The sequence below is a fragment of the Aegilops tauschii genome, chromosome 2 (assembly GCF_002575655.3).
Source record: "Aegilops tauschii subsp. strangulata cultivar AL8/78 chromosome 2, Aet v6.0, whole genome shotgun sequence".
Lineage (NCBI taxonomy): Eukaryota > Viridiplantae > Streptophyta > Magnoliopsida > Poales > Poaceae > Aegilops > Aegilops tauschii.
The window spans coordinates 603,607,623-603,630,402 of NC_053036.3; the positions used below are offsets into that span (position 1 = coordinate 603,607,623).

General features: G+C 46.9%; 2 protein-coding genes and 1 pseudogene across 2 annotated transcripts; all 3 read right to left on the bottom strand.

Annotated features, from left to right (window-relative positions):
• Positions 1-1,336: 1,336 nt before the first annotated feature.
• LOC109784712 (probable inactive receptor kinase RLK902) lies at positions 1,337-3,628 on the bottom strand. The gene is made up of 3 exons (XM_073509653.1): positions 2,776-3,628; positions 2,080-2,319; positions 1,337-1,906 (listed from the first exon to the last, which is right to left on the bottom strand). The coding sequence occupies exons 1-3, from the start codon at positions 3,626-3,628 to the stop codon at positions 1,347-1,349; spliced, it is 1,653 nt and encodes a 550-aa protein (XP_073365754.1). The 3' UTR covers positions 1,337-1,346.
• Positions 3,629-6,394: 2,766 nt separating this feature from the next.
• On the bottom strand, positions 6,395-8,971 carry LOC109784711 (uncharacterized; annotated as a pseudogene).
• Positions 8,972-10,510: 1,539 nt separating this feature from the next.
• LOC109784720 (probable isoaspartyl peptidase/L-asparaginase 2) lies at positions 10,511-13,152 on the bottom strand. The gene is made up of 2 exons (XM_020343319.4): positions 12,627-13,152; positions 10,511-11,349 (listed from the first exon to the last, which is right to left on the bottom strand). Exons 1-2 carry the CDS (start codon positions 13,020-13,022, stop codon positions 10,744-10,746), a joined length of 1,002 nt encoding a protein of 333 aa, XP_020198908.1. The 5' UTR covers positions 13,023-13,152; the 3' UTR covers positions 10,511-10,743.
• Positions 13,153-22,780: the final 9,628 nt, after the last annotated feature.

Below are 22,780 nucleotides of genomic sequence, written 5' to 3' on the forward strand. Positions count from 1 at the left end.
GTTTTTCGGTTTTGCTCCATACATCTTGTCATTTTTGTCAAAGCAAAGTTGTGAAATAATAATTCAGCAAACCTGCATTGTAACCATCACCCTTAACATATATACGTGCTGCATATGTTTCTTCTCCAACAAAAGTTTCACTGATACATTCACTTTATTTTGAAAAATAAGATGCATACACTTTAGATAGAACCACTAAGAATGTTTCTTCTGATCAAAGCTTCTTCCTGCGCTGAGGATCACCACATAAGTGCATGGACAGACCACCCTTGCACTGAATTCTGTGTAGATTTTCATCCAACAAGCTCAATGGAGCTCAACAATACATAGCATTCAGAAGCTAATATTCAGAATTTTTTGTCATCTACAAATTCCCAGAATACAGCAATGGAGAACCACCCAGTATAAATAAAGAGAATCAACAATGCTCTCACGTTCAGTGATAACACTTCACAACATCAAAATTGCATTCAGAAATTTTGTCTCTCCATGGCAAACTCGCACACAAAATTGGATAAATCAGGTAGAAGGAGGCATGGTAGAATCAAACTTTGAAGGATCAACAGCCCATTTCGCGGCCGGCGTCGCCGGTGCACGCGTCGCCGCCCACGCAGTCCTGCTGGCTGGGCCGAACGTCGTGGGCAGCCTGGGCACCATGGCTTGCGGAAGCCCTCCCCGCTGAGGCGAGCTTCGATGCAGTGGACGCCTTCATCAGCGCGCCGCCGGCTCTCGCCGCCTCATCTCAAACTTCGCCGATGTGGGTTGTGTCCGCGCTGGACGCCTCCTTGGCATCCACACGGCGGCAGCGCCATGGGGGACGACTCCGCCTTCAGTCGTCGCGATGGGGGACGGCAGCAGCGCCATGCGGGGTGGCCGTCGCGGTGGCCGGTGGGGAAGACCATGGATAAGGCCAGATCGAAGACGAATCGTTCATGGGCTGCGGCGTCAAAAGATTTCCTGCCCCGTGAGTAAGACAAGGGGTTATCTGAAAAATACCCTTAAGTGGCTGGTTAGCAAACCCACCTTTCATCTGTACCATCCGCCAGTGATCCAACGCCCAAGGTCACAAGTTTCCAGATTTTCACTGATTAGTGATTTTCACTAGATACTCCGCCATCTAAGAATTGCAGCTTAGGTGGTAGAATCATGGACCCAGCGTTTCATTTGAAATAGTATGCATGTAGGACAGGTGATCTGTTACAAACTTGAAATGAATAACATTCATTTTTAGAATAGTAGTAAACGATAACCGTCTGAAAGGGAGTCCTGAAAATGTATGACATCTGAATGCAACTGTGACAAAGCAATTTTCACTCACTATAATGTGCCAGGTTCTTGGTCAGGAGTCATAGTTGTCGGATCTCCACGATTTGCTGCACGACATCAGACATTGTAGGCCTCGAGTCAGCATCTGTACTGCAACAGTTTTTGGCGAGTTGCAGAAGTAGCACCAAGCTCTCCCCTCCCATGTAGGCCCGCCATCGTAGGAGCTCCACATCAAACACCTCTGCCGTCCACTCCTCCTCAGGTAAAACGGAACACGCCCACAATGCCAAATCTCCTCCCTGCTCATTCTTTATGCTGTTTGCCGGAGCCTTGCGAGTGAGAAGTTCCAGCAGCAGGATGCCGAAGCTGTACACATCGGCTTTCTGGGAGACCCACCTATTGCTGGTGACCTCAGGTGCGCGATAGCCGGAGGCATTGGAATATATACCAAGTGCTATCAGGCCATGTTCCGACAGACATGTGTCGTGAGTGCCAGTGAGCAGGATGTTGGAAGATTTGATGTTGCCATGGCAGCTCGATGGTCCAGCTAAGTGGATGGCCTCCACACCGCGCGCAGCAGCAAGTGAGATGGCTAACCTCTGCTCCCAGTTCAGTGGAGCTGGGCCAGAGACTCCGTCACCTAGATTCACACATCACGAGTTAGAGGGATGCACACATCGTGATTTAGTGATGCATAAAAGACATTAGAAATTGCAAGAGCAAGCATATGATGGCATCATACAATATATACTTTACCGTGGAGCACTTTCGCTAGGCTACCTCTGGGGATGATATTGTAGACTAGGAACTTACTATACTCACTATAGCAATAACCCTGCAGTGGCACAATGTGTTTGTCTTGGATGGCGCAAATGAGCGTGACATGCTGCTCAAATTCCACCTTTGTCAAGTCCTCATTCTTCAGATTCTTCACCACCAGCTCATATCCACTGTAAAGCGTGGATTTGTATGTTGTCCCTACTGTACCCTTGCCCAGAATTTCACAAGGCGATGACTGAAGCAGGTCGTCCAGCTCGAACAATTGGCCCGTCACTGTCGACTCAATGATAAAAGTTCCCACATTTCGGGTACTGCTACTGCTTTCCTATGATAGTGCCGCTTTGGCTGGAGCCAAAATTCTCGTTTTTGGGGTACCGCCATTGCCTTCTTGTGACAGTATCGTTTCTGCTAGAGCTACAGTTCTCACGTTTTGGCTACTGCTAATGCTTCCTAGTGATGGTGTATTGATTGGAGCTTGTTTATGTTGAATATCTCGATGGCGCGATGGGGCTGTAGCATAACCCGTAATGTTGCGTCCCATAAATACGCGTGTGTCTAACGAAGCAAGACCACGTTCGCGTGTTTGGAGATCCAGTTTATTTGTCCTTCCCCAAGAAAACAGAGCTAGTCTTTCTTGTGCCTGATGTGGTGCTTTTCTAAGTTTGCGAAGACGTTCTGCAACTTCTAACATGTCAGGTCGTTTGCCAAGTTCCATCTTCAAGCATTTACCTGCCAACTTAGCAATCTCTTGGATAGTCTTGATGTCGCTCGATGTTACAATTTCAGGATCAAACATCTCCCTCACACTCCTAAATCCTTTTGAAAGAGATTGAATAAAACTTTCAACCAAGGCAATCTCCCCAAACTCTGTTCTTGCTTTTTTTCTGGTTATCAGTTCCAGGAGCACAACTCCAAAACTATAAACATCACTCTTTGCTGTGAGGCGGCCACTCTGCGCAAATAGAGGGTCCATGTAGCCTATACTTCCTATCACATTTAGGGTATACAGAGTATTTTCTGTGTTGACTAGTCTTGATATTCCGAAGTCTGATATTTTTGCACCGAGTCCATCATCCAGAAGTATATTAGCAGGCTTGATTTCACCATGAATGACCTGAGTATACATTTGTGAATGCATATAGGCCAATGCTTCTGCACATTCAATGGCAATTCTTAGCCGTGTATCCAAAACGATGGGAATACTATCCCGGTGAAGGATGTCACTCAGATTTCCTTTAGGAATATACTCCGTGACCACCATTAGGGCATTTTCATCTACATAGTAGCCGACCAATTTGACTACATTCTTGTGATTGATCTCACGGTGGACGGTCAACTCTTTGGCAAAATTTTCTTTAATGTTGCAGATAAACTTCTTGACTGCAACGATACTTTTGTCCTCAAGGACCCCTTCGTAAACTTCTCCAAAGCCACCTCTACCGAGTACAGTTTTATAGCTGTTTGTTAATCTTCTTATCTCATCTTCTGTAAAACATTTCACATTATGATTGCTGTGTGCAATCCATTTCGATCTATGCTCTTCTTGGATAAGCTGTGTTACTACATTTTCTGGATGATCCATCTTTGGAAGTAGCAGGGAACTTATTCAATGTTGGAAGACCGTTTGACCTAGAAAACAGTTTTGGTAGTGCTAAAAGTCAAATTTAATCCAACTTATCAATGAGGAAACAAATAAACGAAGTATGCAAAATAGATGTTTATGCTCCATTAGATTTCATTTAGAAACAAAAATCTTCTCTAGCTGCCAGAGATAACCAATCAATATTCCTATTAAAATGTTTTAGATATTCACCCAATACTGTGGAGAATCATTTCACATTTCTTCATGGACTACGTCACTAGAGTAAGTACTACATAAGAGGTAGTATAATTAATAGTATATCTATTATTCAGTTCTGCTCTGGATTTTGAATAGCAGCTTCATGGTATGATCTGAGTAATTCTACATAATTGCTTCCTTACGGGGGAAATGAAATGTTTCCAACATGACGAAAGGAGGTTGGCTTCGACTAAACAAAAGAAGTGAAGAATTTTTGATACATAGTGCTAATATCTCGGAAATAAGCCCAGAGAGAAGTCTAAGAAATGTGGTAAATACATGGAGATGGGCAAGGTTGAACCAAACATACCACTTGAGAATGGAAGCCGTAACATAGCACAATCAATGGGGCCTTCTTTTGTTAGTGGTAGTACAGATCGCCATGGAATGGATCTAGAAGAACAACAGGTAGCGTATGGCAACTATAACTCTATTCATGGACCGTCGATGGCAGCTCTCAGAACATGGAATGAGGTGGCCTCCTTGGAGGTTTGGGGGGGGGGGGGGGGGGGTGTCTTATTGACAAGTGGTACCGAATTAAAAAAAGATGATCATGCCAAGTAAGGGCATCTCCAGCAAGCCGGTGGAGATGGGGCAATCAATATTCCTATTAAAATGTTTTAGATATTCACCCAATACTCTCCAACAGACTGTTTTGATAAGGCTGTCTTGTTACTAGAGCCGCCAACACTACTAGTATTTGATTGTGGCATGTGTAATTGATTCGTGCTGATTTATAATGGACTTCATCTTTGTGCCTGCGTGTGCGATTACTGTACTATATACATAAAACTGCAACTACTCTTTTGTACTTCCTCCGTTCCTAAATATAAGTCTTTTTAGACATTTCAAATGGAATACAACATACGATGTATGTAGACATATTTTAGAGTGTAGATTCACTCATTTTGCTCCGTACGTAGTCACTTGATGAAATCTCTAGAAAGACTTATATTTAGGAACGGAGGGAGTATCATCTAGCAACCCAAGTTGAACCCATACACGTACACATGCAAAAACTAGATATGTATCATGATAATCATGCGATGTGAAAAAGAAAGCAATATGATGATTTTGAGAGTGAACCTCCATGTTTGTACTGATTGTATTTGGAGAGTGTCCGTTCATTCTTTTGATCTGAAACAAGTCATGATTGACCAGGAGTCAGTATTCACATCCTTGGCCCCTTATATGAAAGCAATATTCTTCAGGTGGATGAATGAGACTGGCCTGAAAGAGGAGCAGATGCATTACGAAACGCAGCTGCCAAGTACCATGGCCTAGTACAGTCTGGTCTTTCCTCCATGACTTCGTGCTCGATCGCGATGCAGCGGCGGTCAGCAAGATGTTAGCACTCCCTTTTGTCGCTGAGAAGTATCACTCCGTCCGGAAATACTTGTTCAAGTAATGGATGTGTCTAAATGTATTTTAGTTCTAAATACATCCATTTGTATTCATTTCTACGACAAGTATTTCTGGACGGAGGGAGTAGTAGGCCTTGATTGGACGAGTTTTTTTATTTTGAGGGAATCTCGTTGGATTTTTATTTATTTTAGAGAAAGGGAATCTCGTTGGATAAGCTAGGCAGTGTCATAATAAGTTCAAAAAAAAAGCTAGGCAGTATCATAAGCCCACTCATGACTAAGCCCACACATTCGAGCCCATTGCCCACGTCTGCCTCTCTCGTCGTCCAGGTCGTCCTGTCTCTTGCCGGACAGATACTTCTCGAGCCCCAAAAGCCGCCGCCGCCGCATGCCTGAATCCCAATCCCGGCTCCACTCCGGAGCTGCCGTGCCCACCTTGCCAGCAAGCTCCCGCACCTCCAGCGACTGGCGCACCTGCAGTGCACCGTCTGCTCCAGCGCGGCAGCGCCTGGCAAGCTCTTCCACGACGGCGTCGGTGGAGCTGATACACGTGGCACGGAGGCGGAGGCGAGAGGACTGGGAGAGCGTGCGTGGACCTCATTCGGAGAGGTGGTCGGTTGACGCTCGGCAGCTCGAGCAAGGTACTGAACATTGCAATTCTTGCCTTTGATGTGTTCTGTTCATCCGTAATCTGTTAAGTAGAATTTATGCTTTATTTATGTTGAATGAATGAAAAAAAATCGATGCTTATTAATTTTTATTGTAATTGTAATTGGACACGAAGAAGAATGGGAAGCAAACATGATTGCATCTCTTCATTAGTTTCTCTTCGTTGGCCATAATTCTGTAAAGCAAACATATAGCAGGTTTTTAGTCTTCACATATGTCTAAGCATCCCAGCTTAGCTGGTAGAATCATGAACCCAACGTTTAATTTGGAAAAGTGCATAGTATATATGCCAATAGCATGTAGGACAGGTGATCGATTACAATTTACAGACTTGCAGTGAATTAGAGTCTTTTTCAGGATAGTAGTTCTCTAGCATAACTAGTTGAAAGGGGGTCCCGAAAATATATGACATTTGAATGTAACTGTGGCCAAGCAACTTCCACTCGCTATGATGTCGGAGGTTCTTGGTCAGGAGTCAGGATTGTCGGATCTCCTCGATCTGCTGCACAACATTAGACATTGTAGGCCTAGAGTTGGCATCTTGACTGCAACAGTGTATGGCGAGCTGCAGAAGTCGCAACATGCACTCTTGTTCCCCGTCCTTCTGCTCCCGTCCTCGGAGCTCCACGTCGAATACCTCCGCCGTCCATTCCGCACGCATAACGGAATACACCCACTGTGACAAATCTACTCCCTGCTCATTCTTTATGCTTTTTGCGGGAGCCTTGCGGGTGAGAAGCTCCAGCAGTAGGATTCCGAAGCTGTACACATCGGCTTTCTGGGAGACCCACCTATTGCTGGTGACCTCGGGCGCTCGGTAGCCGGAGTCATTCGAATACATGCCAAGTGTTATCAGGCCATGCTCCGACACACATGCATCGTGGGTGCCGGTGAGCAGGATGTTGGAAGACTTGATATTTCCATGGCAGCTGGATGGTCCAGCTAAGTGGATAGGCGCCACACCGCGCGCAGCAGCAAGTGAGATGGCTGACCGCTGATCCCAGTCCAGCGGAGCTGGGCGAGAATCTTCGTCACCTAGATTAACACATCATGAATTAGTGATACATCAAAAACATTAGAAATTGTGAAGGCAAGCATATGGTAGTATTGTAACATTACCGTGGAGCACTTTTGCTAGGCTACCCATGGGGATGAAATTGTACACTAGCAACTTCTCATCCGCGGTATAGCTATGCAACCGCAGGGCACAATGTGTTTGGTCTGGAATGCGCCAATCAGTGCGAAATGCTGCTCAAAGTCCAGCTCCGTCACTTCCACAAATTTCATCCTCTTCACCACCAGCTCATATCCACTATCAAGCATCACTTTGTAAGTTGTCCCGACTGTACCCTTTCCCAGAACTTCGGCTTTTGACCGAAGCAAGTCGTCCAGCTCAAACAATTGGCCTGTCACTGTCGGCCTAACGATAGAAGTCCCCACATTTTGGGTACTGCTGCTGATTTCTAGCGATGGTGTTTCGGCTGGAGCAAGTTTATTTTTCCTTACCCAAGAAAACAGAGCTAGTCTTTCTTGTACCTGATGTGGAGCTTTTTTAAGTTTGCGAAGGCGTTCTGCAACTTCTAACATCTCAGGACGTTTGGCGAGTTCCATCTTCAAGCATCTACCTGCCAACTTAGCAATCTCTTCAATAGTCTTCATGTCGCTCGATGTCACAATTTCAGGATCAAACATCTCCCTCACCCTCCTAATCCCTTTTGAAAGAGATTGACTAAAACTTTGAACCAAGCCAATCTCTCCATCGTCTGTCCTTGCTTTTTTTTTCTTGTTATCAGTTCCAGTAGCACAACTCCGAAACTATAAACATCACTCTTCGCTATGAGGCGACCATTCTGAGCAAACAGAGGGTCCATGTAGCCTATACTTCCTATCACATTTAGAGTATATAGAGTATTTTCAGTGTTGACTAGTCTTGATATCCAAAGTCTGATATTTTTGCTCTGAGTTCATCATCCAGAAGTATATTAGCAGGCTTGATGTCACCATGAATGACCTGAGTATACATTTGCGAATGCATATAGCCCAACGCTTCTGCACATTCAGTGGCAATTCTTAGCCGTGTATCCAAAGCGATAGGAGTACTATCCTGGTGAAGGATGTTACTCAGGTTTCCTTTAGGAATATACTCCGTGATCACCATCAGGGCATTTTCATCTACACAGTAGCCAACTAATCTGACTACATTCTTGTGATTGATCTCACGGTGGACGATCAACTCTTTGGCGAAATTTTCTTTTACATTACAGATAAACCTCTTGACTGCAATCATACTTTTGTCCTCCAGGACCCCTTCATAAACTTCACCAAAGGCACCTTTACCGATTACAGTTTTATAGTTGTTGGTAAATCTTCTTATCTCATGTTCTGTAAAACATTTCACATTATGATTGCTCCGTGCAATCCATTTCAACCTATTCTCTTCTTGGATAAGTTGTGTTACCATATTTTCTGGATGATCCATCTTTGGAAGTAGCAGGGAACTTATTCAATGTTGGAAGAACATTTGACCTACAAAACAGTTTCGGTAGTGCGAAAATTCGAATGAACCGGTAGGGATTTCAGATGTGTTTATACTCTATTAGAGTTCATTTAGAGAAAAACATCTCCTCTAGCTACCAAAGATAACCAATCTAGGAGAGAGTATAACCAATATTTATTTTCCGTTCTGGTGTGGATTTTGAATAACAGCTTCATCGTGCGATATGTGTAATTCTGCAAAATTGCTTCCTTACAGGGAAAATGGAGCAATGTCTAGAACACGAATAAAACAGGTTGGAAACGGCTAAACAAAGAAGTGAAGAATTAAGACCCGAAGTGCTAATATTTCAGGAGAAGTCTAATAAATGGGGTAAAAACATGAAGATGAGCAAGTTGAACCAAACATACCACTTAAGAATGGGCGCCGTAGCATAACACAATCAATGGAGCCTTCTTTTGTTGATGGTGGCACAGAACGCCATGGAATGGATCTAGAAGAAAGGGCAGATAGCACATTACAGCATTTCATGAACTGCCATCATCGATGGTCAACTTGCAGAACATGAACGTGGTGGCCTTGTCGTTGGCGGTTGGGATCCCTAATGACAGCTGCCACCGAATTAAATAAAGATGATCATGCCAAGTAAGGGCATCTCTAACAAGCCAGTATTAACACCATTTCAAAGATAATAAAAATGTGACAATTTACGCAAAGTAACTTCTCTAACAATGCTGTTACTAGAGCCGCCAACACTATTTACTTGTGGCATGTTTGCTCGGTTTGTGATGATCTATATGGAATTCAACTTCATGACCTGTATATACAATTATACATGAAAACTGAGAACTACACATTTGTATCATCTAGCAACACAAGCTGAACAAATACACATACACATACACAGACTAAATATGTACCAGGATGATCATGCAATCTAGAAATGAAAGCAATATGTTGATTGAATCTCCACGGTTCAGACTGCAGCATAACTAGAGAGCACCACTACTGCTACATGTTTCAACGGGACAACATACATGTACTGCTACTGAAGCTTCTAACTGAACTTTCGCACTGTGTATCAGTGTGTGAATAATCAAATTCAGTTGCCTCAGGAGGTCACTCCATTGTAACGTATTCAAGACACTCCATTGCAGTCAACAGAAGGTAGAGGTGGCGCTAAGCGTGCCACAGGTGACCTGTGGCAGAGGAAGTGGCGTCCGTCTCCCCAGCGATGCTTTTCCGGTGCCCACTTCGTCCTCCTCCAAGCTGCGAGCCATGGATAGTTCTGGGGAAGGTCGTCGTAGAGTGGGGAGAGGCCAACCCTGGCGGCAGGATCGGGAATGAGAGGAGGAGACGATGAGAAAAGGCGGAGGCAGCAGAGGGAGGAAGCAACATGAAGGGAATTGCAGGGAGGACTTGGGGGAATTTTTCGGACGGGATCGTGGACCACCGTGCATAGAGGAACTTTTGCCTCTCGATTGCAACCCTATTCTTATGGAATAAAACTCTTTACCCTCGCAAAAAAAAGGAGGGCTGCCTCTGCAACTTTCCGTGTGACCTCGACGGCGGCGCCACGCTCGCTGTAGTTGGTGGTAACCTCGTTCTTTTACACCATCGCGCGACGCCATGTTCAACATGATCGACCGACAACGTCGATTACGAAAGGGCTGGTGCAGGTCCCGATCCGATATTTTTCACTCACATGTCACTACGACTGACGTTTAGTCATCTGACATGCAACAAACTCGTCAATGGAGAAGTTTAAGAATAAAGGTCATCTGCAGTGTTCAGTTTAGTTTCCTCAGAGCTATGTTCGGTTTAGTTTCTTCAGAGCAATGTTCGGTTTAGGATGGTTGAACTGCCACCTTTTTTCTCTGCAGCTAAAGCGGAAATGATGGGCCTCAATGCACCATGTTGCTGGGCCGAAAATTTACTGAAAACTATCTAACAGTAAGTTCCAGTCCAGCTATCTATCTCAGCCCCTCGAAATGCTTCCCGTTCTTTTTCGATCTGTACCGACATGATTCAGATATCTTTGGACTAGAAAAAGGAATCAGAAAGACGGAGGACGAGAGAGAATGAACAGAGGGGTAATTTCAGAAGCCATAGAACTTTTCACATTATTATTTTCCACGGCTGCCATAATCATCATCATAATTATTCCTCCAAATCTCCAATCTTCGATCCACTACTACCGCTACTAACCAAGGATCCCAAACTACTAGAACCACATGGCAATCGCAGGATGGCCAAATGCAGACACACGAACGCACGCACACTATCTTCAGAGTTCAGAGCGGCCACCGCGACTCCACGCGCTTGTTTCCTCACTCCCAGATGCCGACCTCCATGAAGCCGTCCTCGGTGGCGCAGCCCCTGAACATGCCGGTGCAGTTAAAACCATAGGCGACCTCGCCGGTGCCGGACACGGCGATGAGCCCCGCAAACCCCTCGTCGAGCCGCTCCTTGACGCAGAAGTCCACGGCCTCCTGCAGAGGCAGCCCCTTGTACTCCATCACGGCGGCCACGTCGCGCGCCAGAGTGGAGCGGATGATGGCCTCGCCCTCGCCAGTGCACGAGACGGCGCAGTGCCCACACGCGTAGGTGCCGGCGCCGATGAGCGGCGAGTCGCCGATGCGGCCAGTCATCTTGTTCATCAGCCCACCGGTCGAGGTGGCCGCCGCCGTGAAGCCGTCAGAGTCCACGACCGCGCACCCGACCGTCTCCGGCGCGTAGATGCTGATGGGCAGCCCGTTCATCACCATGCCGTTGCTATTGAGGTTCTCCGTCGCCGCCGCCAGCGCGCTGCAGGTGTCGGCCCCGGCCAGCGGGATGCGGTAGTCGAAGAGGATGCTGTTGGCCTCCTTGGCGAGCTTGAGCATGCCGATGTTCTCCTCCGTGATGAAGTAGCTGTTGTCCACAACCTCAAGACCCTGCGGCAAGTTTGAAACAAAATCAGATCAACACATCTAATTATAAAAACTGTTTCTAATCCCAATTAACTCTGGATGCATATAAAGATCTCAGATTCCTTTTAATTTGCGGCGCAGTGCAGGGCCACGAGATCTGCAGGCAAAGCGCCAGTTGCTGTCACTCGACGGTCGGGGTGGTGGACCATGTACGGACGACGGATTCGTGGGACGGGAAGCAAGTGGCATGAGATCCGGCCAGGATTCCATGCCATGGCTGCTAACCACACGGCACGAGTGGTCCAGAGGGAGGAGGCGATGCCGTGCACAAGTTTTGGCGGCAGAACAGAGGGGCACAGCTGCTAGCCATCCTAGGTTCGATGCCGTGCACGAGACTCCAATTTGCGTATAGCCTTGCACTGTTTACTTTGATTAGCAAATTATTCAGTTTGTTTAAATTAATGAAAAATGGTACCGGCCAGAAAAAAAATCGTGCACATGCATCGAACCATTTTCTTTGGCTGCATGCGACAAGATGGATTCCTTTGTGCGGCGGCTGCTAGCTAGCTGCACGATCTTGACTAGAAAACTCATAAGCTTTTGTAGAATTTTAATACTACGTAGGAGAGGACAAATTTAAGTTGGAAATATCGTAAGTAGGCTGCGCTGACCACAAATCGTGGCGAGCTGGCAATAGCTGTGGCTTGGTAGGTGCAAGGCCGCTGTTGTCACCACGAGACCCTTCTTGTGTTTTTCTCCACTTTTCACCTGTCATCTTCAGCTGGATGTGAAATCAACTCATGCTACTTGGTACACACATTTCTCCAAAGGCCAGGGGACGAAAGGGAGACACGCACGTGCATTTTCTTAACTTGCTGTGCTGAGCAAGCTGTGTCCTACTGGATTTTCCGAGAGAGCACGAAACGATAGCTAGATAAGCATGTAGAGTAGCTATATGCATGCATGGCAGATTTCCCGTGCAAGCCAGCTGCATGCAGCTGTGCACTCATGGTGTATCGCACCACACAGTGCCCACACGTCATCTACACATGTCAGGTACACCTCAATTTCCATGGACCCTTTTCCAAGAGAAATTGCGGCTGCATGCCATACTACTCCGTCCGTTCCGTCACGTGAACTTTCCGATTTTAAAATGTTAATTACCGTCCTGATATGTGTTGATTAGATCGCCATGCAGGCAGCTTATGGTTTCCTTATTGAGTGGGGTGCATTTTTTGGGTAGGAAACAGAAATAACGGAGGGTAATCAGGATTGGGTTAATCTTAGAACTAATTAATTACCTGCTCGCGGGCGAAATCCTCGGCGCCGTCGAAGGCGAGGTACGAGTGTGGGGACTTGTCCATGACGCGGCGGGCGAGGGACACTGGGTTTTTAACGGTGGACACGCCGGAGACGGCGCCGCAGCGGCGGCCGCGGCCGTCCATGATGCTGGCCTCCATCTCGACGGTGCCGGCGCGGGTGAGGGCGGAGCCGCGGCCCGAGTTGAAGCAGGGGTCCGTCTCCAGCTCGCGCACCACGGCCTCCACCACGTCCAGCGCCGTAGCGCCGGCGCGCAGCAGGTCCACGCCGACCTGCAGGCACCGCGCCAGCACCCGCTTGGCCTCCTCCTGGCGGTGCTCCGGCAGGTTCGGGTCCACGCCCGCGCCGCCGTGGATGGCAATGGCCCAGCGCGCCATGTATGTGGTTGGTGGTGTGGTGTTGTTCGGGGTGTCTGGCTCTTGGATCGATCTCTCTGTGTCGCTGTGGCTACGTGATGCTCTGCTCTTTCTTGTTGCTCTGTTCGTTGGTCTGTGTTGGAGATGAAGGATGGGAGGTGGGAGGGAGGGGTATTTATAGGGGGAGCGAGGGTGGCAGGGGAGGCTCCTCCGGACGCGGGGGGTTTGGTTTGGTTTGTGTGCTGCGAGTTTAGGAATCTTGGGTCCGGGAAGGAGCGGGATTCCTTCTTCGCTCCGAAACGGAACGGTATCCGGTACTGCCTGCAGGGCGAGATTCATGAGTCCCCGCTTGGATGGAAGCAGTAAATAAATGGATTCGACACCTTAATTTCAGAGGCTGTCTAAGGCCTCTTCCAATGCATGGTGCTTAGATAAAGTGCTAAAATCTTAGCAACTAGTCTCCACACTGCATAGGTGCTTAGTCCCTCATGTATTGGTTGATAGTCTTTTCACATAGGTTTGCGTGCTTCACATCGTTTCTTCCTGAGGTTACTATAATACTCTCTCTCCTCTTTAATTGCTTTGCCACATCATTTTTTTGTCTATATGGCATCCTTAGCACCTGTACACCTTGAAGCACCGGAAGGGTCTAATTTTTGCCCGGTTGGATTCAGCACGGCACTGGCACGGCATTTCGTTCGTTTGTACTGTACAAGTCAATTACCTAGCATCAAAGTTTGCAACGGTATGGCATGATGTCTCTCCTAGGACAAACCGAGCAAGAGAACTTCATGGTAAAAGTGAATACAAGTCAAGAGGAAGATTCAGAGCCTCAGATCAATTTATCAGCCTATGTCGTTCCGGGGAATTTACTCAACCTCCACAGTCCAAAGTACTGACACTGACAAGAATGTTAAAATTGTTGACGGCATTCTTCTTGTGCCAAATTATTCCATGGCACAAAATGATCAACGTAAAGTACTCCAGTAAACCCCACAAAAATATGCATGCATGTACTACTTGTCCTTGAACAAACATCGGGTCAATGCAAAAGATCGACCAGTGCAGCCACCGGCTGCAACCAACCACCGAGCAATTGTGAAATTGGCTGCCGGCGCAGAAGATCCCGGTGGGCCGATTCCCCTTTGGAATCCAGACAAGCTGCCACCAGATGCGCACTAAGGTCACGCGATGGCTATGGAATTGCCGAATTATGCACGATCTGATCGCCCGATCCAGTTCCCGGGTGAAAATGCTGTGGAGATCACACCAAATCAGCTGTGAAGGAATTGCCGAATTATGCAAGATCGCAAGGGCGGAAATTTTACCTGCTCCACAGTACACAAGAGCAAACGAAGGCATTCCATGGCCGGTACAATTTTTCGTGCGGAACATCGTTGTTTAGGCCACCATCAGCCACACGGCATAGGTTACCGACGCCTCGGCTTGGAGTACCATTCGATCGAGTACCTTCATCGCTCGACACCTGGCCGCTGATTTTACCACTCGTGGTCCGAAGCCGAGATAATTTCAGACCAGAAGAATCTATGACGCACTTGCGTCACTTTCGACCCAACCGAGGAGGGTGACGCGCACGGACACGGTCACAAACCACGAACAGCAGCCCCCAGCTCTCCGGAGCAATCAGATGAGATGATGCACGCACCTGCCGACTGCCGGACAAAGTTAACCACGCCTCGTCCCTCAAAAAAAAAAGTTAACCCGACCTCAGCTAGAACAAAAGTTACCTCAACCAGTGAGGGCTTCCCTTGGCATACTACTACTCGCTAGAAAACCAACAAGTTGTAGGCCACGATGGAATCCAAGTTACTCCAGTGCTTGCTGATCCTCGATAACAATTACCTTTTGCAGATAGAATACTTCTGTAGTCAAGGCGAGTCAGGGAGGCGAAATTGCATGCTTGCACCTTCAGAGAAACAAAGGCGAAAGGGAGCTCCACGATGATGTTCATTTCTTTCCGCGAGCGATGTCATGCATGATACACTTATTAGCGACTGAATCTCTCAGAATCAATCATACTTACTGCAAGTCAAGTATACTTTGAATATTCCCATCATCTGCAGGATATGCAGTTTCTCTGCAATATGCAGGGAGTATCCTTGATGATTAAGTCTTCAATATCCATTCAAAACAGGGGATCGACTGCGTCCTAAAAATAGCCACAAATTCACATCAATGTTAGGCGCATGCAGGATGGGTGCACTTTGCTAACCATTGCTTTCGAGGGCTTTTCATTTGTCTAAACGGTGCTAAGATTTTACGTTAACTTGTCTCACCCAGTTTTGATTGCAACCATTTTACATCTTATTGTGTGAAAAATCCTTACCATTTTACAATGCCATGTAATAAGAAATAACTAATTATATGTCAAAGGCAACCACGATAGGGCCCCTTTCATATGTCTGAATGAAGTTTCATGAAACATAACACTAAACCATCTTGTGGGGAGGTACCTTAATTGTTAATTCCCATCAAAATGTCGCATGCTCGTGCGGTCGACACATAATGTAGCTGGAACGAGCTATGCTCCGTTACCATCAACATCTATATCTATACCAGTATAAAAATCCCCAAGGGGCGGATCAAACTAATCTCGACCATTAAACCAGGTCACTCATGGTGTGGGCTCAACAAATTTAACATGCAACTAATAGCATACCAAATATAAGCATCATCGGTAATCATATAATTAATTCATAAAGAATATCCTACCTAAAGCGTGCAATTAGTATCATACCAAAAATTGAAGTCAACAGTAATCACATAATTAACACGTAAATAGTATCCTGCCTAATATATGCGACAATTAATATACTACCTAATATCAACATGCATTGCAAGTACACATTAGTAGTTACTTTAAAAGGAAGGAGTAGGAATTAGGTGATCATGTCATCGGAGCGCTTTCTATCTATCATGTAGCACTTCCTCCACTTAGTTCAAGAGTCATTCATACTAGTTAGTCTTGTGTATATTCTCTTTCTATGTACTCGTGAACAGAAAAGCAAATTCAGTAAGGTTCTCCATGATGGATATCAATGTTTTTTTTGTCGAAATGATCCAACTTTTGTTTATTATTGAACACAATATATGTAATAAGCTGAAATAGGAATCAATGGTGATAAAACTAAAACTTGCATCAATGTTCTTCAAAGACGTCATCTATAGCATTGCATCTCGACTTTCCATCATGTCTCAAGTAAAAATAGTGCATAAGACCACAAATTGGATTAATCTCAAGTGTTTCGATGAGCCAAATGCTAGTGATAAGATTCTACTATACTTCTAACAGAAATTACTTAGACTTGGGTCTGAAAAAGATAAAAGGCTACCGTAAGTCTACCCACCAGGACAAGTACGGGCCCAGCAAGCCACGCAATGGCCCAGGTCCACTACCCTGCCTACGACCCTCCAAGATAAAGGAAGCGTCGTATATCTCAGAGGACTCTTCAAACCACCGTAGCCAACTAGAATGTCTATAACCCTAGGCATGGTCCTCCTTTATAAGGCGAGACCGGGATAGTCGCTAGGTACCTTACATCTCATAGTTTCACCCCCTCGGTACATCTACTGTCATCCATGTTGATGTGCACCCCACCATCGATAAACAAAGAGTAGGAAGTAGGGCTTTTGCCTCAATCGTGATGGCCGGAACCTGGGTAATCCTTGCCTCCATATTTTCGATCATAATAATCCAACTTGCTATGGTACCCTAATGCGCACATCAGGGTTATTCTTTTGCAAATTCTCAACTGAAAACTAAAAACAAAGATAGAAAAGGTACTATTTACCAATCATAGCGTAAGTTTTCGGTGAGTTTTCAAGTTTGAATGTAGAACTCATACTGCTTTGAAAAGATTCATTGTGCGGTAATGGTGTAGGAAAAGAATAATCTGATGGTAGCATTCATTTTACATGCCACCGTGCTACGGTTGCACAATTCTTCTAAAAAATCACAAATGATTATACAATATTTTGAATCAATAGTAAACCATGCCACACGTTTTGATATGTAAATCCAATCCACACAGGAAAAAAAATGAAAAGATATCCAATTGTGCTGTGTAAAGTAGACTACTTTTCATAGAAACAATATTTTTGGTTTCAAAGGTGAAGATCAGCTTTGATTTTTTTAAATTCATGGCAAGTAGATACATACCATATATCTATGATGTTTGATTTATGTTTCCATATTCCGCATGATTTTCTTGGTTGTTAAATTACATGTGTTGTCTGGTACTTTTTCATTGTGCACCACCTAAAGTTAGAGTAGTTCTACCGCTCTTGTCAGCATGTCCTTTTTTCATTGATTGCCAACTTTTGTTGGTAGCTTGCTAAGCAGGCCACTTGGTTGTTCACCATGTACCGAAGTGACATGCTACATGGCTGGTTTTATCAGCAAGTGTGTATAGTGGACCAAAATAAATTTACCTATATAAATGGGACACTGATGTGTAACAAACATATCGACTTTTTCGAGCACTTTTGTTATGCTTTTGTCCTCTAACTTGCCTGATTTTCCTAGTGCATAGCCAGATAGTTAGGCTTCGTGTGGTGGAATCAATCCATCAGGATTCAAGTTCTATACTTAGCATTGGTGCTCACATTTTTCCAAATTTATTTTAGACTTCCGCCGATATTCGTTCAGTGAGAGGAGACGTTTATGTGGACTACAAGACGTGTGTGGTGACTTCCTCAATGTCAAAAGGTTGTGCCGGTTCAGAGATGCTCAAAGAGATAAAGTGTGCGTTCCTTTGTTCATAAAGATTGGTGCTTATGCGTATTGCGAGCATCTATGATTACTCTGTTAAAAAACTCATGTACAAAAGTGACATTTTTCGCCTGGTCGTTTTATCACTAATTTGTTATATGGTGGATCCAGATAAATGTGCCTATACAAACGAGATATCCATGTGTGTTTTACATGTGGGAAAGAGTGAGTAAGAGCAACTCCAATGGGGCGACCCATTTTGTCCGCTTGCGTCCGTTTGGGTCGGCACGGACAAAAGTGAAGACCCAACACACCGACCCAAATGCAAATCGCGTTCGCGCCGACCCATTTCCGGCCCAAATTTGCGTCTGAAATGCGTCGGCGCGGACGCGAAGCGGACGCGCCGCACGTCTCCTCGGCGTCCGCCGCGTCCCCACCTGTAGGCCACCCAACCGTCACCGGTCGTCTTATTTATGACGATCACCGACAGCAGGCCCACTAATCAGCCAGTGGAAGCGTCCTTTTTTAAGCACGTGTGCGGCGGGGGCTGGCCTCGTCCACTTGCGTCCACATCTGGCCCCCCACCTTTGCTTCCTCGCCGGCGACAGCAAACCCAAGCGCGCCATGGGCCTCTTCGGCAGCAGCAGCGGCAAGGGCAAGGGCAAGGGCACCCCCGACGCCTCATCCTCCCGTACTCCTCCTCCCCCTCCTCATCCAGCGCCGGCGCGTTTCCGCCCAGGTCGCCGGTGCCTGTACATCCCGGTGCATCAAGCGCGGTGGCATTGGGAGTACATGCAGCCTCTACCCTACCCCGGCGTCACGCTGTGGCACCACTGGCACCTGGATCCGCAGTGGATCCCAGTGTCGGCGGTTCCGCGAAGCCAGCGGGCACACGACGAGGAGGTGCGCAGGCGCCGCGCGCAGCTCACGCCGGAGCACCGTCGGCTACCTGAGTACGCCGCCGACTCTCCCAACTGGGAGGCTTGGTTCGCCCTCGAGCACGAGGCGCAACGGCGTGTAGGCGTCGACGCCGTCCCGCCGCCGTTCCCACCGCCGCCCCCGCAGGTAGAGCCGGAGGACATGGAGGCGGAGGCGGAGTACCAATCCGCCCTCGAGGAGGCCCTGCAGCACGCGCTGGAGGCCAGCCACCTCGAGGAGGACGCGCACTGGGATGGACTGGAGCAAGCCCTTGCCCTGTCGGCGGCGGGGGACTCCGTCCACACCCCGCTGTTCGTGCCGCCACCGCCACCGCCGCCGCCCGTCGAGCCCAAGGCGGAGCCGACGAGGAAGCGCTCCCCGCCTCCACCAACTTGGCCGAAGGAGGCCTACTTGTGGGCGGGCCAGTACCGCGAGTGAGTGAGCGTGCCTCCCGTCCACTTCACCGCGGCGCCGGTGCAGGAGGCGGCCCACCTCGAGCGCTGGAAGGCGCACTGGCTCCGCCAGGAGCAGGCCGACGGCGAGGAGCAGATGCGCTACGAGGCCATACTCCAACGCGACACGGAGGCGCTTCGGCTCGAGGAGGAGGAGGAGGAGCGCGCGCGGCTGGCCGCAATGCCGCCGCGCGAGCAGACGCCGGAGGAGGCTGCCCTGGCAGCGTACCAGGCGGCGTTCGGGTGGGTTGGCCCTGCTCCCGTCTTCATCGATCTCAACGGCGATGGTGAGGTCGACGCCAAGGGCAAGGGTAAGGCCGACGATGTCTAGGGCAGCGTGTGGGGCGGCAACAGACTTTTTTTATGTTTTAATTAGTCTTTAATTAGGTTTAAGTGGACTTTGGCCGGCGTTTGACTGGCCACTTATGTTTAATTATGTTTAATTTGTGTGAGCTGTTTTTTTATGCCGGCACATTTGGATCAGCCGTCCGTTGGGCGGTCAAACCGACCTATTTGAGAATGCGAACGCGCCCGTCCGCATGGCCGACCCAAACAAAGAAAAAGCGGATAAAGCGCGCGTCCGTTTGGGTCGCCCCGTTAAAGTTGCTCTAATTTAATACGTATTAAGTGCAAGTGGTGCCCACAAATTTTATGGCGGGGAGGCATCAACATGACCGACAGTACAAAAATTGAAAAGTTCTGTGTCGTTTCTCGCATAGATGAATTATCTCGTACAGTGACACGCTAAGGTTCCGTATGACCCATTGTGCACCGTGAAGTGCATCGTATTCCCAGTCAAAACGTCACGAGAAAGTGGCTGGGCGTTGGTGCTTCTTTGTACTATACCATGTTTCGCTCTCAGCCGCGCGTCCTCTCCTGAAAAGCATACGATATTTGTTGCACCAACAATGCTACATTTAGGCCCTTCCGAGTGCTCCATCGTGGATATGTGTTAAGCATGTCACATAGGCAAAAAATTACATGGCACAACATTTAAGAAAGGGAAAGAGTATTTTGGTGATCTCAGGAAGGAACCAATGCCCAGTGCGAGAATCTAGGCAAACAACTCAAATGAAGCAATTTGACCAATGCATGAAAACTTTAGGTGCTAACACTAGTAGAAAAAGACTCATTTGTCCCGGTTCATAAGACCCATTTGTCCCGGTTTGGCAACCGGGACTAAAGGGTCGGTACTAAAGCGCAACACCTTTAGTGCCGGTTCTTACACCAACCGGGATAGATGGGCCTCCACGTGTCCGCTGAGGCTTGCCCAGGCAGGAGGGCCTTTTGTCCCGGTTGATAGCACCAACCGGGACCAATAAGCTTCCACGCGTCAGCAGTTCAGGGGCTAGGGTTTTTGTTTTTCTTCTGAGGGGGGGGGGGGGGGTTGGGGGGTTTTGAGGGGTTTTGTAGGGTTAACTTAGGGATTTCATATATTGTGTTAGCTAGCTAATAGAGAGAAGTGTCCTCTCTTATCTCCGTGCTTGGTCGACGGTACGTACTATACGTATAAAGAGGACTCGACACACTAGCTAGTAAGCAAATGAAGGAAATAATTAAGTACAGAAGATCGTCATGAACATATACAGAGAGAAGTGATTGACCTCTCCTTCTTCGAGAGATTGATCGAACAACAAGTTTTCGAATATCTATCTGACGCTAGTGGCTACATATATATATATATACAATGTAAGATCTCTTACAATCCCCTAGCATCTGAACTCAAGTTCCACATGGTATTCTCCGGCTTTATTGATGACGTGGTCAAGAAAGAATCCCGCCAATTCCTCTTGAATTGCTTTGATGCGATCTTGTGGTAGGAGTTCATCCCGCATCTGCCACATCTAATTTGAAGAAGGGGATCAATACATATATATGAATGATACTTAACACAAATGATAGTAATAAAATGAAATTGTGAATATTATTGCTTACGCACATCAAATTGTCTTTTAGAGTACCCCCGGGTTTTTTTGCAGTCGCGTTGTAGATGAACTCGCAAACGTAGTATCCACAGTAATCATTGCCGGGTTCCTGCCATAAGAACTTTACGAGAAATAGAGGTCAATCAAACTGATAATGAAGCATTATAAATGCAGTTCATGAAAGTAACTAGAATCAACGGGATCGAGATGCGCAGAACTAGCTAGCTAGTACTACTTACTTTCGGGTATGTCCATCGCAGCTCCCCCGGCAGTCCCAGAGCTTGTGCGGTGAATACTTTCCAAACCCTGCGAGAGAAAGAAAACAATTACTTGATATCAGGGAATGAACAAAGTTTCCGATATGGTGCGATAATGATCGATTGAACTTACTTCTCGAGAATTTTAGTCATGTCCGCATACTCCTCGGGAGATTTTCGTCTCGAGTCTAAGACGGTTACTAGTCCCTGCTCAAGCTTAATCTCTAGGAGAATATAGTGGAAGCTGCTCACGCATGCATAATTCATCAATTATATTAGTATAACCTCGAGTAATAGGGGAAACCGAATATGCACAAGACAGTAACACTCACTTGAAGTTGTACGGAAAGAGTATTTTATCTTTGTTTTGATTTTGAAGCAACGGTCGTAGCAAGTTGGCATCGGTTTCTTTGGCATGAAATTTAACCATATATTCATCTATGAGATTTGTGTTAATCAACTCAATATCATAGATTTCTGCTTTTCTGCATTCGACGATCTTCAATCTGCATAATATAGTGAGGATAATTATATATACATGCAATAAAAGAGCTGAGCTATATATATAGAGACTTAATGACAGAAGTAGTACTTACAGACAGTAGCAAGTGACCGTTAATTTATCGAGGGCCTTTTGATTGAACCACTGGAAGAACTCCTCAAATGGAACAGACAACAGTTCAATTCCAACGAGGTCATGCTCCTCTTTAACTCTCAGCGTCAAAGTATCCTTCCCCCAAGACTCTCTGCATGTTTTCATGTACCAATCATGGAATCTTCGCATCATCGTTGTCAGAGGAGTTCCATCTTTGACGAGAGGCTTCCCGTACTGGTATTTGTGTTCGTCCACCTCCATTATATCATAATGTGCATCGTCGGCAGGTAATCTCCAAGATTGGTACCGGGAAAAATCATCGGATGATTAGCAACGATATCGCTAGACACCTTGAGCGGGGGGCACGATTGGTTCGCTTGTTCGCCGAGCTGGGCAATTTTTTCCCAGCTCGTCATTCTGCTAACCTTCGATCACTGATAGTACTTCCCGACCGCTCCGCTTCGATATATGACCTTTCAATAATGCGCTCATAGTTGGTTTTCGGCGGAGACGGTGGTGGTTTCTTGAGGGCTTCGATAGTGCGCTTTGCTTTCATCGGATCTATCTTCTCCCCCGGAGGTGGATGTTTCTTAGCTCTTTGCGTTTCAAAGAACTCCCTCACTTGGGCTTCCTCCGCGTTTTCCTCCATGGTCCTCTCGTATGGTAACTTCTCTAGAGGCTTTACAGATGGACCGAATCTGAATTGCCTCCCGCCTCGGGATGTACTGCTAGACGCCGGAGCAGATGGAGCGGTTGCGGCAGTCTTCTTTCCTTGCTTATGAGGCGGAGCAGCCGAAGCGGCGCAGCTCTCTTCCGCCCTTGCTGACGAGGCGGAGAAGGAGGCGGGCTGCTCAGGCGCGCTGGCGCAGGCGGAGAAGGAGGCAGAGTGCCGCCACGCGC

Bases quoted from the DNA above. Each gene is read 5' to 3' on its own strand.
- LOC109784712 (XM_073509653.1), bottom strand. From the start codon at position 3,628: ATGGATCATCCAGAAAATGTAGTAACACAGCTTATCCAAGAAGAGCAT. The intron at 2,320-2,775 runs GTAAATGCTTGA...TTGAGTCGACAG, and splicing joins AGAGATTGCTAAGTTGGCAG to TGACGGGCCAATTGTTCGAG. The intron at 1,907-2,079 runs GTAAGTTCCTAG...GTGTGAATCTAG, and splicing joins TTATTGCTATAGTGAGTATA to GTGACGGAGTCTCTGGCCCA.
- LOC109784720 (XM_020343319.4), bottom strand. From the start codon at position 13,022: ATGGCGCGCTGGGCCATTGCCATCCACGGCGGCGCGGGCGTGGACCCG. The intron at 11,350-12,626 runs GTAATTAATTAG...AACTTGCCGCAG, and splicing joins AGGATTTCGCCCGCGAGCAG to GGTCTTGAGGTTGTGGACAA.